The sequence below is a fragment of the Amblyomma mixtum genome, chromosome 1, assembly GCF_055824585.1.
Source record: "Amblyomma mixtum isolate Tamu chromosome 1, ASM5582458v1, whole genome shotgun sequence".
Taxonomy (NCBI): Eukaryota; Metazoa; Arthropoda; class Arachnida; order Ixodida; family Ixodidae; genus Amblyomma; species Amblyomma mixtum.
This window is the reverse complement of record NC_143012.1, coordinates 319,444,178-319,462,867: the sequence shown is the minus strand read 5'-3', so window position 1 is coordinate 319,462,867 and position 18,690 is coordinate 319,444,178. Positions and strand designations below refer to the sequence as shown.

The window sequence follows — 18,690 nt, the reverse complement described above, 5'->3', positions numbered from 1 at the left end:
TGCTCAAATTGTTAAAGACGATTATTTTACTAATGAGTATTACCAAATTATCTTTGTATAAATTTTTTTGTAGCTACTTTTGTATATACATTGAAGTTTGTTTTTATTCTTTTCTTGTGCTTTCTTTGGAAACTTGGTTCTTTTTTCCTTATCGCATTTTCTTGGCAGTTGATTCAAAGGCGACCGTAGAGCAAGTCGCTAGTTTCGGGTCCGCGTTGTCTTCGGGTCCGCGGCGTGATGACGTTAGTAGTAACGATTGTAAATTAGTAGCTGATCGCATTTGCGTAACAGTTTGTTCGCGTAATATGCAAGAAACACTTATGTGCAGTTTCGGCCAAACAGCAAGTCTCTGCTTCTCTTGAGCTGTACTCTTTCCGCTGATTGGTTTCACGCCGTGGTTTCATACCACTTCCAAATGCAACGTCCCGTATCGGAAGAGTCTGCCGCCACAATCAAATTGTGCCTGCGGTTAGTAGCGCTCGCAACGAGCTGATAGAGACGAGGCTATCGCTACCGGTGCGCCGAGTTAAACCGAGTATCTTGCTTCTTTTTATCAGCTACGATATAGAGCTTGGGATTTCTGGCAGGGAGCCGGAAAAGTCCGCGGCACCGATGGCGAAGATTTTCCGTGCCGTCATCATGGGTCCCCCGGGATCCGGGAAAGGCACAATTTCGGAGTGGATCGTGCGAGACTTCGCGCTGAAGTATTTGTCCTGTGGTGACTTGATGCGCCAAAATGTGCGGACCAAGACACAGGTGGGACTGGAGGTGGAGCCCTACATGGCGAAAGGCAAGTTTGTCGGTCACACTTACTGTCGTTCGTTGTGCAGCGTCTGAATACTGCTTTTACTTGAACTATTGATGCTTTTCTTTTTATCTTGTTTTACTGCAGACGTGTTACATGTCTTTCCTTCAATGGAATGGAAACTCACAAATCCTGCATCCTTATGAGCGTATGTGCTTTCCTGATTCACTGAACTGGAAAGCGCGCGCCTTGCTGTCGTTAGTAGAGGGCAGATTATTTTCTGTGCGCTAGCAAAATCGTTTTGCTCTCTAACGTTGGCAGTCTTGTCTCGAAGAGGTTGCAGGCTGATTCATGTTTTTCTAGGCAGGAACTGATCTTAGTGCGGCGTTACGGGCACATCACGTGACATCAAAAAAAAAAAAAAAAAGTAGCGCAAGCCGCTTACACCATGCTTACAATTGGTTTTCGCTCTGGCGCTCTAGCAAGCAGATTTACGAGCAGCACGTAGTGTTAGATTGCTTACAAGGTGCACTTAGCATGCAGTTAGAGGAACACTTCCTGAGCGAAAGTTGCAATTGTACAGCTCATTAGTATCGCAATCTGTGAAAGCGCAGTGTATAAAAATGACCTTTGTATATTCAGAGCCTCTGAAAAGGCATTATATTTGTCCATTGCTATGGTCACTAAACCATTATTATGGTTTAGTGCAGTATGCGGCGCTGTCTTTGTTGCAAATGAGCAATGTCTGAGCACATATGCTTGAAGTGATATGTCGAATATGTTGAATAATCCTGCCAAAATGCTGCATCTTATAATGATAAACACCTGAAACAAATGTAACTGCTCACATACTCAGCATAGGACACCTTTTTTCATGTTTTCGGCAATGTTCTTTGAGCACATCTCATATGGTAGTTAGGAGTCCTTGCAATGTCATTTGCCAGTCATAACTGAGTGGCAGAGCAAGAAGACAAAGCAAATGCTGCAAGGTGCCTAAGCTGACTAGAACTACTATATGCATGTGTTAAAAATAATAATGAAAGTGAAGTGCAGCCTTTAACGTTCAACTAAGAAAGAGGCTTACTTTTTTCTCACTCTGCTAGTTCATATACTAGTACAGTCGTCAGCACACTTGTCTAGGGCGCTGGAGTGGTGTGTTGCAGCGTAAAGTGAAATCTTAACTCAGCTGCTGTATGACTGGTACGGGGCAAATTGTGTGTCTACGCTGCTTCACTCCAGCGCAAGCATTGTCTTTAGAACTGAATACCTGTTTAAAAATTTCACTTCTTTTATTTGACAGGGCGGTGTTCGAGTGCTCTCGACAGCCATACTGACGACTTTATCTTCCAGTGCATTAGAAATGATGGGAGGGGAGGAGAAGCCTTGAAGGTGATCAAGGGCAATTTTCAATTTCTGACAACTGCACTGACACACACTTTGCTCAAAGATTCCTCGGGGTAGTGCTCTTTTATACTTCATGGATTTTACTCCTTTGCTAAAAGGTGCTTGAGTTCAGTTTAACTAGTGGCAGCATTCTAGTTGGCTCTCATGTGTTGAGGTTTTTCTTTGTTTGGTTTATTTTGCAGGCCAGCTGGTTCCCGATGACCTAGTCACGAAACTTATACTCCACGAGATCAACGCGAACTTCAAGAATGAACACTGGCTGCTAGATGGTTATCCACGCACAGTGCCACAGGCAGAAGCACTTTACCAGGTTTGCATGTGAGCTTATCTGTTAGGGAAAATCATTGTTATTGTTTTCACTGAATGTTGCTTGAAGCTGAAGGGATTATGCAAAATGTATTTACATTGCATAACGTTCCACATGACATATACACCATTTTACGAGGAGCAGGCAGGAGGAGGAGAAATACTCTCAGTGATGTGTGCTGCACGATGCCCCCTTGTTGCCATCCTCCCCTGGGCTGATATGATAATTCAGCGTGCGGAGCAACGTCCAGCTGCTTAGCCACGGGTCGAATGCATGTTTGCGTCTGTATAGTAAAAGTTGCGTGTTGTATGCAACGCCAATTTCCTCTAGACAAGACTTTTGTTGCGAGCTGCGGCAGTAGTCAACAAAAATAGGAAACAACACCTGTATGTATGTGCACTATGTAATGTCGAGGTCTCAGTGCATCTGCGATGTCTGTTTCTTCACCACTTTCCCACGGACTCCTAGTTACATCAGCAGTGGATGTCGTTGGTGAACAGAAAATACTGTTCAGTGCATTTTGTGACTAAAATGCAGACTGAAGGAAACCCACTGTCTATGCTTAATCTTGGACATGGAATGATGCACAGCACCTGGCCTACCAACTGCTGTGTGCATAATTTTAGGAGACTGGGGTTTGATATCAACCCTCTGTTACGTTCTGCAAGAGCTGAAGTCTTGCAACAAAATGCAATTTTTTTCTGCTGAAACTAAAATGCCTTCTAAATTATGCTATCTTTTCCTGCTACAAAACCTGAAATTGCGGCTACAGATTACAATTTCTTCTGTTACGAAATCTGCCAGAGCAAGCCTAGTGTCAGTTCCACCACTGGGCACAAGACAGGGCTGAATGGAGATCAGTGGCAAAGGCCTTTGTCCTCATTCATTGAGGACTTGCCCAAACTTTCCCAAATCACTGCTTTTTTCCTTTGCCATTAATGATGATGATGACAGTGGTGGCTTTCTTTGCATTCAGGTTTTGCCAACTTTGAGGTCTGCTTCATATCGGAGCACATTTGGCAGTTGTATATGCATGGCTAACTGGTGTATTCATATAGGAGGTTGTGGCCAAGTACTACACCAGGGTGGCAAGGGCATATAATCAAGGGCGTCCGCAGAATTTTTTGCAGGGGGGGGGCCCCGTTGGTGCCCCGGGGGGAGGGGGGGGGGGTATGTTCGTTGCAGAAAGGCGCTATTTGCGGAGTAAATTTATTTATTTATATATAAATAAAAATTAAACAAAATGCACACATGAAAGAAAAATTACAAACAGCAAATTAAAGCGCGGCTAGGAGAGGTACATTGGAGTTTATCACGAAGAAACAACTAAAATTAATAAAAATGCAAAAAGATGCTATATCACTTCGTGGAGAAGAGTGCTCAGTCTTGCTGCATACGGGTTCTCGACTCACCCGGATTGATGACCAGCACACAGCACAATATGTTCACAAACACGCAACTACAGTCACTCAGTCAGTCTTCCTTGAACAGCAACTGTAGGCGCCTCGGATTTTTCTGGGCGAATTGCGTAATTACACGTGTGATAAATTCACTTCTGTGCTTCATTACACGCTCTCGGTGCACACTCATCATACACATTGATTGGAAAAACTGTTGAACGCGTACGTTGAAAACAAAAGATGACTATATATACAACGAAAACTTATTTACAAGATAAATGCACGCTCGCAGCTTCATACACCTCGCTCCATCTTGCTTGCGCATCCGCACAGTCGAGCAACCGCACACACACTGCTCTCCGCTCGTCGTTTTCTCGTCCGCTGTCTTGGTTGTTCTCAGCTTCGCTGACAACCGGCCACTAAAAACACCCAAGCACAAACACAGAGGCGCGCACACGTGCAAGGGCTTACTTGCCGCAGTATCCCCGAATGCGCACTTTGGGGGTGAAAGGAACGCCGCGCAACTTCCGAGGGGAAGGGACACTCGCCACTCCAGTCGGAAAATTTGTTTTTGTGTTTTTATGGGGTTCAGAGCCCCAAAACGACTCAGGCTATGAGGGATGGAGTAGTACAGAGTTCCGGGTAATGTCGACCACCTGGGTCTCTTTACCATGCACTGACACGCACAGTACATGGGCGCTGTTGTGATTTGAGGCCCAGCCAGAGGTGACAGGCGAGCCAGGCAGGCGCCATCGGGCTGCGTTGACCAAAGGCGCTGGTTTTCGCAGAAGACGCAAAGAACGCTGGTGTGGGGGCGCCTCGGGAGACTGCGTCGCCGTGAACAAAAGCAGCTAATCCCCTTTGCCGGAGATTCTGAAAGCGGCGCTTCTACCGAACTGCGCTACCCGTGGATCGGAGGAGACAGCGAGCGGCGGCGGCGCCAACTCATCGCCCGCTTGCCCCTGAGCAGCCCGACAAAGCGGGGGTGGACACGGCTGATTTTACCTTCCCTCCTTAAGAATTAATCGGTGACCGGCGTAACGATAGGCGAAAACAAGATGCCCCGTGCACTGTCTGCCTCCGTGTCGCTATCTCTCTAGAGATCAAAGAAACAGACACCCATCTCAAGGCGGCTCGAAACACATGCTCGCCGGTGCCGCTGTATGTCTGGAACAGGTCGCCCTTCAGTAGAGCTAACGATGGCGTGGTTTGAAAACGGCGGAACGACGCACGCCCGGACGCGGCATTTCGCAGATGTGACCATGCGGGGCTGCTTTTACCCTTTTGACTGAGCGCACCACCGCCCCTGGCGTGCGGCCATCACTCACGGTTCGAGTGAGTGATTTTCCAGGGGGGTGCAGCCGCCCCCCCTTGCCCCCCCCCCCTCCGGACGCCCATGCATATAATGTGAAGGCAAGATAACTCTTTGTCATTAAGGGTAACCGACTGGATTCCAAGAGAAGGCAAGCACAGCAGGGGGCAGCAGAAAGTTAGGTGGGCGGACGACATTAAGAACTTTGTGGGGATAAGGTGGCCACGGCTGGCACAGGACAGGGCTAATTGAATAGATATGGGAGAGGCCTTTGCCCTACAGTGGGCATAATCAAGCTAATAATGATGATCATAATCATGTTATTCATGGTTAGTGTGATAAAAAAAAATTCCATGCTCTCCCTCCTGCAAGACAAACTGGCAGTAATAGCTGTAGCGTGACCCCCCCCTATCTAGTCTAAAAACACCAGTTGGAACTGTCTAAAACAAAATTGAAATCAGTTGGAAACCAATTGGAACCAACCCTTGCTCCAGCTGTGTATCAGCAGTTTCTATTGGTCTTTTTTTGGCTGAGTGAGAGCACCCACTCCAGCACCTATTTTATTGCGAGGTGCCCCACCTGGACCGCATATAACAGATTCTCAGCACTGACTGTTTGGTTCACCTGGATCACATTTTCGTTGCCCAAGAAACAATGACAAGAGTTTGCGATGGCAATGTATTGTAGCAGTGATGCCGTTCAACCCTTCCCAATGTGCAGCTTTCTGTTTAAAACTGTACTACTTGCCACAGTGTGTGATGAAGTGAGAGTGCAATTTTTCAGTTTTTGTTTAATCATTACCGTAAAACCGCCTTTGTGGTCACTGAAGTGTGCAGGGAGCACAGTGTCTGTTTCTTGTGCTCGCAGTGAAACTTCCACTCATCTGATGTCTGGAGTGACTGCATTGTGGGGTGCCATTGGCTGAGGGGCTTATCCTTTTATGTAGAGAGGGAGTGGCACAAATAAGATCGCCTTACTAGGCATAGGTAGTCATGCTAATAGCCACAAAATGTCGTTGCCATTAACTAGATTACCATATATAGCAGAGCACATTATTGAAGCAGGTACTGGCTACTGGGACAGTGAAATGAGAGCAGCAGCAATGAAGGCATGGATAAGACTGTGGGAAGTGGGCTTTTCGTGAATCATATTTATAAAAGGCATTGTTATAAAACTGTCTGTCAGCAAGCTTTGCTGTAGGAAGTTTGGCTGACCTACCCAGATGAATAGATGGGTGCTGCCATCTGCTGTAAGGCAGGAGGCCCGTGTACTGTGCGATGTCAGTGCACGTTAAAGAACCCCAGGTGGTCGAAATTTCCGGAGCCCTCCACTATGGCGTCTCTCATAGCCTGAGTCGCTTTGGGACGTTAAACCCCATAAACCAAACCAAACCAAACCAAGCAATGGAACCATCTGTCATCTAGTGACGAGTTTGAGTTTTCTGGATGATGATGTAGGTGCATGTGGTTGACTGCAAATGCTCACATAAGAATGGTACCCTCTAATGGAGGTGGTTTCCTAATGAAAGTGGTTTTCTATTTCTGTCAAATTAACCAATTTAGTCTCGGTAATAATGATTGCATAACTGCTGCAAATCACATTTGCTCACAATGACCAGGCTGTGAATGCTTCACTTTTGCTTCTTCTGATGTCAGACACTATAGAAACTGAAATATTAGTGGAAAGCAGTGCTGTAACAAATTATTTGAAGAACGTGAGGCATATCTCTCTTGTTTCAAGGTAAGGTAGTTTGAGGCAAGGAAAATAGAAGCTGAGAACTTGGTGTTCCTGCTCTTTTAAATGTGTTCTGAAGTGTCTTGTAACCATAGTCTTTGCTTTTTATGTGGCACAATCTGAAAACAGTTGTAATTGATGTTACTTAAGCTGGTGAGCATCAAAATGAGAAGTGTACAGAGGCTAAGCTTTCTTTTTCCCCTGCACTGTTGCCTCCAAACAGAACACTGATCTGTCCTGTGTGTTGAACCTGGCTGTACCTGAGGATGAAATCACGCGGCGAATTGAGGGTCGCTGGATCCACGCAGCTAGCGGCCGCACATACCACACAGAATTCAACCCCCCCAAGGTTCCCTTCAAGGACGACGTCACTGGCGACCCACTCGAGCAGCGACCCGACGACAAGCCTGCTACGGTGAGCCTCACGACGTCTGTCTTGCAAGGCATAGCTTGTGCTGGGCCAATAAAAACAACAGAACCAAAAGTGTTTCTTCGCTAATAATCAGAGCAGCAGCTTTTGTTTAGTAAGAACTTTTAGTAATATTAGTAAATTTTAGTAACTTTTCTTTTCAGTTAAAACTGATGATTTGGCTCTTTCTGTTTCTGTTGATGTTTGTTTGGCATCAAAAATGCATTTATTGCTGATAAATTTGGATTTTAAGATGATCTGTTTCTTTCCCAGCAACATGATTCAAACTCGCGACATCAAAAACAAAAAAAGCTCTGTGATCGCCCTTCAGAAGTTCTGTGATCTGATCTGAGAAGTTCTGTGAGTTCTGCACTCTGTGATCGCCCTTGTGATTGCCCTTCAGTGTGATCGCCCTTCAGATTTAGCTTCCCTCATAGATCCTCGCAGAAGAAAATGTCTTGGTGTTATCATAGTTAACTTGTGAAAACGGGCACTGGTGTGCATTACCCGTGTTTCATTGCATGACCTTTTCTAGCGTATTAAAACTTCATTTTATTTAAAAGTGCCCTCTATGCAACACACTTCACGCATTATGACTATGCGACGCACTAGCGTATCGCAGGCGGAGCATTTGCCGACAGATTCAGTGTGACACTAAGCCCACTTGCCCCTGAATGCCACCACCACCGTCACCTCTTTATGGCTCCAGGTGCGGGCACGCCTGGCGGCCTACAGGAGCCAAACGGAGCCCCTTCTGGCATACTACGACAAGAAGGGCCTGCTGCACGAGTTCCATGGCACCAAGTCGAAAGAGATCTGGCCACACGTCTACAAGTACCTCAGCAGCATCCGCAAGCCTGTCCAGGCACTGAGCATCGATTGAACAGGCATGTCTGAGGCATGCGTTGCCCTCAACACCTGCTCAGAAAAGAACCACAGTGTCAAAACAAGGACAGGCGTGCAGTATGCACGTGCATCTCCCTTCAAAACATTCCTTGTCAGAGCTACCTGTCTCTTAGTCTCAACAGTAGGAGAAGAGCCAGAGAGAACCATATCGGATTGTAGGAGGCGGTGTTTCTGTCTGGAATTTGACATGGATGAGACAAATTCTTGTGGATTATTCGCTGCCCTGTCGTGGTTGCTCTTTTCGGGCAAAAGCTCCAGGATTTGGTGGCTGGCCTGAATGTCTCCTGCCAAGGTTCCATTCTTCCAATCTTGTAAGTGCTCATTTTTAGGGTGTTCTTACTATAATGAAAAACTTCCAAGAATTTTTCGAGACAGCTTGATCCAACAAGACTAGGCCATGCTACCTGTTATTTTTTTTCTTAGTATTATTGTAATTGTTATTGTTAGGTGATGATGTATGCAAGTGTACCTATGTGCTTGGCAGGTTTGTCTTGGCAAATTAGAAAGGACCTCTTAGCACAGAACTCTATCTCTGAGGTATATGTTACGACGTATCTAACTGCCGCTCGGTGAGTTTAGGCTGAAGTGGCTCCAGTTCAAAATGGTGTTGGTTGTGAAGGCGTAATGGGAGTACTGTGTGTGTGAAGCACCTTGCAATGTTCATGGTACTCTTCAGACTACTGATTGTAATATCGAAAGCTTAAGCAGGATAAGTTTCTCACGGGCCTCAAAGTGTGCTCTGGTGGACTATGGACTTCAGCTTCTGAGACTGAATTATGTAGAAGTAGAAGGAAGAGGATGCCAAAAGCTACGCTCTAACCTGTGAAGAGAATGTGGCATGAATTTAAGCAGACCATAACATCATGCAGCACTAAAAAAAGGCTGTAGGATTAAATGTAATTTCCTCTAATATTTTTTCTAAATTCCCTCTAATTCCCTCGTATATATACATGGCCCATTTAGATTTACAGATTTTTGTAAGGAGTATGCCAAGAACCTGCATATAATTTCCCACCTTCTCCAATTATTAACTGTACAATTTCTGCTGGATCCAGGTGGTTGAAATTTCCGGAGCCCTCCACTACGGCGTCTGTCATAGTCTTAGTCGCTTTAGGACGTTAACCCCATAAACCTAACCAAATCTAATATATACTTGCATCTGGGTCTTCATGTGTTTGTATATATACTTGAAACTGCTTTCAAGGCGTCACTTATATTTGTTCTTATTGATTGCTTTCATATGAGGCCGTCAACAAGTCATCACATTATAGGCACTTTAAAGCGTTCGTGCTTGCAGAGCAAGCGAATGAAAACGTGCGTTCAAATGCAGCCGTATCAGAGCTATTGAAAACATGGTGTCCATTCTAAGAACATTTTTCTGCACTCATTTTGCTTACCTAGCGATATGAATTTGTGCGCATGATTGTTTTGGTCTCGGTACATTTTATTGTGCCCGCATTAGAAGACATTGCACCTTGTATAATACCAGGAATTTTTTAGTGGTCAGATCACGGCCACAAATGTGGGCACTGCACCTAAGGGGATGCTAAGGGGAGATACGGGTCTTAAAAATGAAAATTTTTGTTATTAGAGATATTGTAACAAATTTAAGTGTATATGTGTATTTCTTCCTCCTGTTTTCAATTATTTAATTAGGTTCAGTATATCTCTAGCAATTACCATATTATGGGAAAATACTTGAAGCCTAATGAGGTAATTTCTGACATGTTGTTAAGACACTTTCCCTCAATAAAAATTTCGAGGGAGCGCGTTGGCGATCTAAAGTGCGATGAGGCTAAAGCCTTTCCCGCAACGCTTTCCAGCGTCCTTACGCTAGACTAGGAGAATTGCATATGCGTTGGCAGAAAGTCGGCCTAGCATGTGGATGGGTGGCACCATCTGTTGTAAACGCCACAAATCACAAACGTTTTATGTAACGCACGGACAGACAGATGGAGTCGTGGCCGCGAGTATGAGCCATTAAAGGCTTTCGCCTTAATATTTTTTTTGGTTCCGATTGAAATGGAACTATAGCCAAAGCCCTGCCACACAGAGCTATGCTATCTATATATATCTATTGAGGCACGTCGTCATTTCGGTGCTTCGGAGATGTCGATATATTGATCTTTTAGTAGCTGGAGGTTGAATTTAGACCTTGAAACTTTGTGGGTAGGTACTTTAAGAGTATACTGAACCCAAATATGCCGTTTTCGATAGATAAAAATTTTCGCAGTTTCTTTTTTACCATTTCAAGACCCGCATCTCCCCTTTTGAAGCATAACACAACAAATCGCACTGCGCACTGTCTTCTCAATCCTGCAGATGTGAAGCTTGTGTCGATTTCATCATTTTGTCCTTGTACATGCCAGGCAAGATGTTGTCGGCAATGCTTTCATTGTATTGTGTACAGTATTGCCTACAGTATTTGTATCAGAGCTTTATACTTATATGGGCAGGCAATTGCAGTACTAGGTGCTTGCGAAAAAAGGGAGAAAACGTTTGCACTTCTCCAAATGCAAGTGCTTCTCCAAATACTATTTGTGTTTTGTGGCTGGTATTATTCACAATGCCAAATATATATTTGTAGAATTCTTGAAGTATGAGAATTACAGTGTGTTTGCTTCTGGGGAATATAATGTTGAATTTAGACCTATGTAAAGGGTTTTTGTTGGGATTCATTTATGTGCTGCGAATGCTGCGTTGTTTAGAAAAAGGCTTCTGCCTGTTGCTTATGCAGTTCACTGCCTTTTATATCTGATGCTATGGTTGGGCTGACTGACTTCCCATTTTAGCTGAGCATTGCATACCTCTAATTGTTCAAATTCCTGCCACCACCTTGGTCTTGATGGAAAATATTTCCTGAAGGTTTTTACACTCGCTATGTGCTGTTATCTGAAGTCTATGTAGCATAGGTTTATAATGGATCAGGCGTGTTTCTTGGGTGCCTTGTCAAAAAAGAACGAGAAAGTGGCATGAAAGGAGGTTTTTTTTGATGCTAGGAACTGAGTAGTAGCAGAAAGTTTTTTTAAGGTGTTTGTTGCCATTGTAGAGCATGTGTAATTGGAGTTGTGTGCATCTGTCATGCACTTTTTCTACAGAATGCAAGCTCCAGTAACTCTGCTTCAGCCAAGGAGTCCAAGCATGAGTTTTTTTTCTTTTGCTTTTTGATGGAATGTGCATATGGCCAGGCAGTTTTCACTGAGGTTTCATTACTGATTGTTATGACTTGAGTAGAACAGTGGTTAGAGCTTGTTAGAGCTTGTTGTGTCTTCTCCCCCTTCGTCCTTGTTGATTTTTGCGCTGTTAACCACTGGAGCATGTCAACCAACCAACTAGCCCAGCTTGCAAGTCTTACTCAGTGGAGGATGTTTCCATGGTCTTCAAATCTAAAAAAGGAAATTTATTTGCTATTTTGATAGAACTTTCACTTTTGTTGTTACTGTTGAAAAATCTGGCGCTGATCACTGTTTTGTTATTGACTCTGTATTATCACGGCTTTTTTTTTTTCAGCGAAGTTGAAACCGTTTTTCCTGTGTAGCCGTTTGACCTCTTTGTGTGCTTAGTAATTATTTTATATAGCATTAATTAGAGCTATTTCTGGTGCTTTGCTTATTCTAAACTGCTGACTGAGAACCACTGACAGCATTTCGACGTGCTCATATCACTAGAAATTTTACAATTCATACCTACAACAAGTAGCTGCAGTTTGACTGCAGTATCACTTATGTACGCTGAGAAGGCTAGGTGAAGTCAAAGGCTACCTGAAAGTATTTCGTCATTTAAAGTGTGCTGTTCTGTCCTGTCGTTAGGCTCAAATAGTTTCACTACCATTTTAGCTTGTAGTGTTTCTACAAATTAAGCTAGCTAGTTTATGAAAGCTGCAGGCTTGGCATATATATTGATGTCTTTCAAATATATTTTTGGAAGAAGTAGGAGCTATACTAACCCCTTAATGGACAGTGATTTTTGGACTGTGAAGCCGCATTAATTTTTGGTTTATGACGAGTTCAGCTCCTCAGGTGTTTTGTGGCACTCTGTCTGATTTACAGCGAGTAAGGCTTGTCCAACACAGTTTTTTGTTCAGCTGACAGATGGTGTTAGGGGTGCTGAAAAACAGTTCAAGTCCAAATTTCATTTCAAAAAAATGTCCGTTTAGGTTAACAGCTCATTTCTGACCTGTGGAGCTCTGTGTTAGGTGCTCTGGGTGCAGTGTTCTGTTTTTATGTGGTGTACAAAATCTCACATTTTTATATGCCGAGTCCTAATATATTATATTTAATATAACCTTTAGAGCAATCTGAGTATTTAACACTGCATTTTGTCTCATGATATTTATGTATCCCACCACCTTTAACAAATTTTTCAAGTCAGTTTTGGTCGCTAAAGTGTGTCCTGAATAAATAGTCAATGGGCATTATTAGCGCTGTCCAATTGTGTGGTACAAGTATGCCCACACCCCATCTTCTTTTTGCAGATTAGTTTGTTATTAGCTAACGAATGAAGCTGTGTGTTGTGCTTTTATTGACTGCTTGATCTACTACTGTAATTGGGCAGCCAGCAAAACAGTCAAAGCTACTGAAAAGCAGAAGTAGCTTAAGTACATTTTTGAGTGGTCATGTTGTAGTGAGGTTTGTCTTAAATATCTCTCTTGAACTGCGAGATATCCCCAGCAGAATATTAATTGGACTCTTGGTACTGCTGCACTTATCTGTGTTCAAACATGTACCTCCTAGAAGATAGCTTAGAATTGGTCTTGTTCATTCGAGACCATGTCATTAAAGCCAAGCAGCGACGGAGGGCATTAAGAAAATGACAACTGGCCGCCGCGGTGGCTCAGTGGCTATGGTGCTTGGCTGCTGTCCCAAAAGACGCGGGTTCGATCCCGGCCGCGGCGGCTGGAATTTCTTTGGAGGAGAAATTCTAGAGGCCCGTGTACTGTGCGATGTCAGTGCACGTTAAAGAACCCCAGGTGGTCGAAATTTCCGGAGCCCTTCACTACGGCGTCTCTCATAGCCTCAGTCGCTTTGGGACGTTAAACCCCATAAACCAAACCAAACCAAACCAGAAAATGACAACTGTTGTCTTGTGCTTCCATTAACATATCTCCTTGACTTTGCTATTTGTTCTTCTGTGAGCTGTGCACTTCGATGATTTGTTTTTGTCGTTAGCATTTTACTGCATGAAGGCTGTGCTCAGTGGCAGTTCAAATTCTGTCTTTGTCACATCTTCATAAGTACCTGGTCTGGACTTCCATGTTGCAGTTTACTGCTGTTAATACGGCTTCCTCTCGTAAGTTTTTTGGGCAAAGAGTATTGTGCACAGAAACACTCCTTGGTCTTACTTTGTTGTATTATGTAATGCTGTGCTGTTAGCTGTGTGTAGGTTCAAGCTTTGGTACCTCAAAGTTACCCTGAAACATCTGACACCTTAGGTCTTTGTGTAGTTGAAAACGAATGCAAATGATTATTGTAGAAAACACACGGCCTATCCTGGCCAGGTACCATAATCACCTGGGACGGCCAGAAAGCAAGTTTGTCCTAACATTGTACCCTCTATCACATTAGCAGTACTGAGAAAGAAAAAAAGGACAAAGAACTTTCAGCATAAGTGCAACATGTTTTACCACCCCATTTGTTGAGTGAAATTTTCGTGAAAACCACTTTGATGACACTACTTACACATATCAGCATAGCGGTTGGCGTGCAGTCAATGTTTCTTTTTCATTTCAACTTTTCTTTGGCTATTTGTGTGCTATAACGCTGTTTGCTTTTAAAAGCCAAATTCAGCATAGATGTACTCTCACAGTTAAGAGTGGAGTGTACTTTCACACCATATGGGGGATGTTCTTTGTGTGCTTGTGGAGCATTTTTTATATGAACAATCATATGCAGACAATGAAATGGTTATCTCACCTCTGCCTAATGCACTGGTATTGCCTAATGCAATACATTTATTACTGTATTTGTTATTAGTTGTGCACCTTGCGTGTTCCTGCCACATTGCTGTGGAGTCTAAGTGATTCAGAAGCAAAGTAAGCATGTTGCTTAAAATCATAGGCTACTACTGGATATCATAAACTGTTTGTCTGTCAAATGTAATTGCAGGATAAGGCAGCTTACCTCGGATATTACATTTTTGTGCATCCACGTTGGGCTTCCTTATTGTGATGATGTGAACTGGTCAAGATTCACATGTGATCACTGAGTGTGTCTAAGAAAGTTGGTTCAGCCAATTTGTATAGATCGAGCATTGCTCAAGTTGAATTCTATGTGACTGTTATGAGAATGCAGTGCTTCAAGTGCAGTAGCATGTTGCGATATGTCTGTCTTTCTCATTTATTGGGGGCACTGATTTATCTTTTACTTGTTTGCAATGTGTGCATTGTAGCTGCGTACCACTCTATTTTTGATGCTGAGACAAAGATGGTAGGCTGTGACATGTATAAATTGCTAAGTAGGAAACAAAGCGGTGATGGATAAGCTGTTTTATCTCTTTTATGACTTTTTACAAAGGCTGCAGTTTAATGACGGGGCATTTTGCAATGAAGGCTTATTTAAAGTCTTATTTTTTGCTGATGCATTTTCAGTATTTTTATACCGACCTACTACTTTTTTAGTTCATTATACTGGGTCATTATTTTCAGACTTCATCTTTTTGGCACACTTGTGTGTTTTTTAGAATGCGGTGGACATTTTATACAATGTTATGTGTGTTGTACACTGCATGTAATTTCTCTCATGTATTTTAATGTGAGTGTGTTGTGATAGTCTCAAATAAATGATCTATGAGTGACCCTGAAGAAGTTGAGTCTAGTGACCCTGTCACATTTTGCAAAAGCAACTTTGCAATGCAGGGAAACGCATTCAACATCTCAGTGTAGTTTCATTAAAACCGTCCACATTGTCTTTGCGTGATGTCTACAAACCACTGTTCAACTACTGTTCAACCTACAGCGACGATTTCAGCAACCATTATCTGCAGCTGGTAGGGACTGTCTTTGTTCTTCCATATTTCATGAACTAGGTAATGGAATCTCATGTCAACAAGTGCAGCTTTTTTTTGCAAACAAGCTCACTTCTTGTGGTTGGATTTAATCAGGGTGTGTGGAAGAGAAAATATTTGGTGATATTGAACAGATGCCGTTCTGTGGAAGAACTAGGCAGGCCTATGTTCTTTTTTCTTTTTCTTGGGGTGTGTCTGGGCGGCACAGCTGTGCTTGCATACTGCTGTCGAGCAGAGTCTGTACAGCAGTTTGATGTATTAACAGTAATAAGAGAGCACGTGCCCGGGATTGTGCAGTAAATGGATGGAGACATTTGCATATGCCCTTTTAAACGGGCCAGCTAGCACTACCCCGCTTAGTAAATTTAAGTGTGTATCTCAATTGTTTTGTTGCCTTTTTATCTCTCAGTCAGGTTCTCTTTTATTTATTGTTTGCTAGCTACGCAATTCTGTCCTTTGTTTAATGCTGCGGATGGATACATGGTAAAGCCTTTGTCACATGCAAGCGAAAACGCTCGGGATTTCTGCTAAAAACTTTGTTGAGCAATTGCGGCGGCTTGAGCAGCCAGAGTGACGAGCTTCCAATAAGTTCAAAATTATTGCCACGATGTGCTGCTGAGTCGCTTGCCTGTGAAACAGCCTTTAGAGCGCTGTCATAGAAAACTGACTTTAAATGGAGCGGTGGCGCCTTGCGAGAGCCATATGCTTTACCGTCCGGGTTGTGGGCATGCGCAGCTCAAGTCGAGCAGCAGCCGCGACCACGTCAATCCCTTCAGGCACAAAGAGCACGAATTGCACTCACCGTTTATGAAAAAAAAAAATCGCAGCGGGGTGCAAAACAACAGATTTGTTGCCCAATGCTGTGCTTTGCATGCAGCCGAAAATTAAGAGGTGTTCAAGAAAATTTTTGCTTTTGCTAAAAATGTTTTTGTCACATAAAAAACTGACTTTAAATGAAGCGGTGGCTTCTTGCGAGAGCCATATGCTTTACCATCCGGGTTCCGGGCATGCGCAGCTCAAGTGGAGCAACAGCCGCGACCACGTCAATCCCTTCAGGCACAAAGAGCACGAATTGCACTCACCGTTTATGAAAAAAAATAAAAAATCGCAGCGGGGTGCAAAACAACAGATTTGTTGCCCAATGCTGTGCTTTGATGCAGCCGAAAATTAAGAGGTGTTCAAGAAAATTTTTGCTTTTGCTAAAAATGTTTTTGTCACATAAAAAACTGAAATTTAAATGGAGCGGTGGCGTCTTGCGAGAGCCATATGCTTTACCATCCGGGTTCCGGGCATGCGCAGCTCAAGTGGAGCAACAGCCGCGACCACGTCAATCCCTTCAGGCACAAAGAGCACGAATTGCACTCACCGTTTATGAAAAAAAATAAAAGCTCGCAGCGGGGTGCAAAACCACAGATTTGTTGCCCAATGCTGTGCTTTGCATGCAGCCGAAAATTAAGAGGTGTTCAAGAAAATTTTTGCTTTTGCTAAAAATGTTTTTGTCACATAAAAAACTGAAATTTAAATGGAGCGGTGGCGTCTTGCGAGAGCCATATGCTTTACCATCCGGGTTCCGGGCATGCGCAGCTCAAGTGGAGCAACAGCCGCGACCACGTCAATCCCTTCAGGCACAAAGAGCACGAATTGCACTCATCGTTTATGAAAAAAAAAATAAAAAATCGCAGCGGGGTGCAAAACAACAGATTTGTTGCCCAATGCTGTGCTTTGCATGCAGCCGAAAATTAAGAGGTGTTCAAGAAAATTTTTGCTTTTGCTAAAAATGTTTTTGTCACATAAAAAACTGACTTTAAATGGAGCGGTGGCTTCTTGCGAGAGCCATATGCTTTACCATCCGGGTTCCGGGCATGCGCAGCTCAAGTGGAGCAACAGCCGCGACCACGTCAATCCCTTCAGGCACAAAGAGCACGAAATGCACTCACCGTTTATGAAAAAAAAATAAAAAATCGCAGCGGGGGGCAAAACAACAGATTTGTTGCCCAATGCTGTGCTTTGCATGCAGCCGAAAATTAAGAGGTGTTCAAGAAAATTTTTGCTTTTGCTAAAAATGTTTTTGTCACATAAAAAACTGAAATTTAAATGGAGCGGTGGCGTCTTGCGAGAGCCATATGCTTTACCATCCGGGTTCCGGGCATGCGCAGCTCAAGTGGGGCAACAGCCGCGACCACGTCAATCCCTTCAGGCACAAAGAGCACGAATTGCACTCATCGTTTATGAAAAAAAAAAAATAAAAAATCGCAGCGGGGTGCAAAACAACAGATTTGTTGCCCAATGCTGTGCTTTGCATGCAGCCGAAAATTAAGAGGTGTTCAAGAAAATTTTTGCTTTTGCTAAAAATGTTTTTGTCACATAAAAAACTGACTTTAAATGGAGCGGTGGCGTCTTGCGAGAGCCATATGCTTTACCATCCGGGTTCCGGGTGATTTTTTTCAGACAAACTCGACATGGTCGAGCGCCACACCTGAGATGTTTGAACTGGAAGGGCCCGTTGGCAAAACCCACTTGTATTTTTTTGTGACTGGTTTTTGCAAACAGAACGCTTCAGAAAGAGTTCCACTTCGGAAACATGGAACTACTCATAGTCGGATATAGTTCATCAACTCAGTGACAAATACCCTTCAAGCAAAGCAGTCTGACTAATGGTGTCGCAGTCAACTGCCAAACTTGCACTTGTTATAGTGTGGCATCACAGGTGGCAGGCAGGAGCAAGCTAGGTGACTGACCATGACTCATGGCAATTGTTTGACGCCATTTGTTGCAGGGCCTTCTTTGAGGGGCTTTTGTCACTTCACTCTTCAGTTGTATATAACTACAGATGATACCGTGTTCAAATAGCTATGTTAAAGGGACATTGAGGACAGCTCCATCCAATGGCAGCGGGAATAAAGTTGCGATGGGCACTTAAGGTCCTAACGTGTTGCGAATGCATCCTGTGACCTAGAGGCCTTTACATTCAGGTGCTTTGCCTTCACCATAATGGCTTCGATCGAAAGGCTTTACCATAAAGTCCTTTACCCTAAGGCCTTCACCATAAAGGCCTTTATCATTGGCATTGTCATTAACGAACCTCAACATTATTTGGTAACGTCCTTTATCATTTCAGAACTATGTGTAATGACGAGCCGGGGTACCCGGGTTCGAACCCGACTGCGGCGGCCGCGTTTGTGTATGTTAAAGATCCCCAGGTGGTCAAAATAATTCCGGAGACCTCCACTACGGCACCTCTTTCTCTCTTCTTTCACTTCCGCCTTCCTCCCTTCCCTTACGGCGCGGTTCAGGTGTCCGCCGAGATATGTAAGACAGATACTGCGCCATTTCCTTTCCTCAAAAACCAATCTACCAATGTTATTTTTTGCTTCATTGCCAATGATCACCATTGCTCGGCTGCTGACCCGAAAGACGCGGGTTCGATCCCGGCCGTGGCGGCCGAATTTCGATGGAGGCGAAATTGTAGAG

General features: G+C 43.8%; 1 protein-coding gene across 2 annotated transcripts; it reads left to right on the top strand.

Annotated features, from left to right (window-relative positions):
* Nucleotides 1–155: 155 nt before the first annotated feature.
* On the top strand, nucleotides 156–15,009 carry Ak3 (Adenylate kinase 3). 2 transcript variants are annotated; one of them, XM_089567176.1, is made up of 5 exons: nucleotides 156–468; nucleotides 558–790; nucleotides 2,332–2,459; nucleotides 7,126–7,317; nucleotides 8,021–15,009. In XM_089567176.1, exons 1-5 carry the CDS (start codon nucleotides 416–418, stop codon nucleotides 8,192–8,194), a joined length of 780 nt encoding a protein of 259 aa, XP_089423302.1. In that variant the 5' UTR covers nucleotides 156–415; the 3' UTR covers nucleotides 8,195–15,009. The 2 variants fall into 2 exon arrangements, with proteins under 2 accessions (XP_089423302.1, XP_089423301.1); XM_089567175.1 differs by having other exon boundaries at nucleotides 385–790.
* Nucleotides 15,010–18,690: the final 3,681 nt, after the last annotated feature.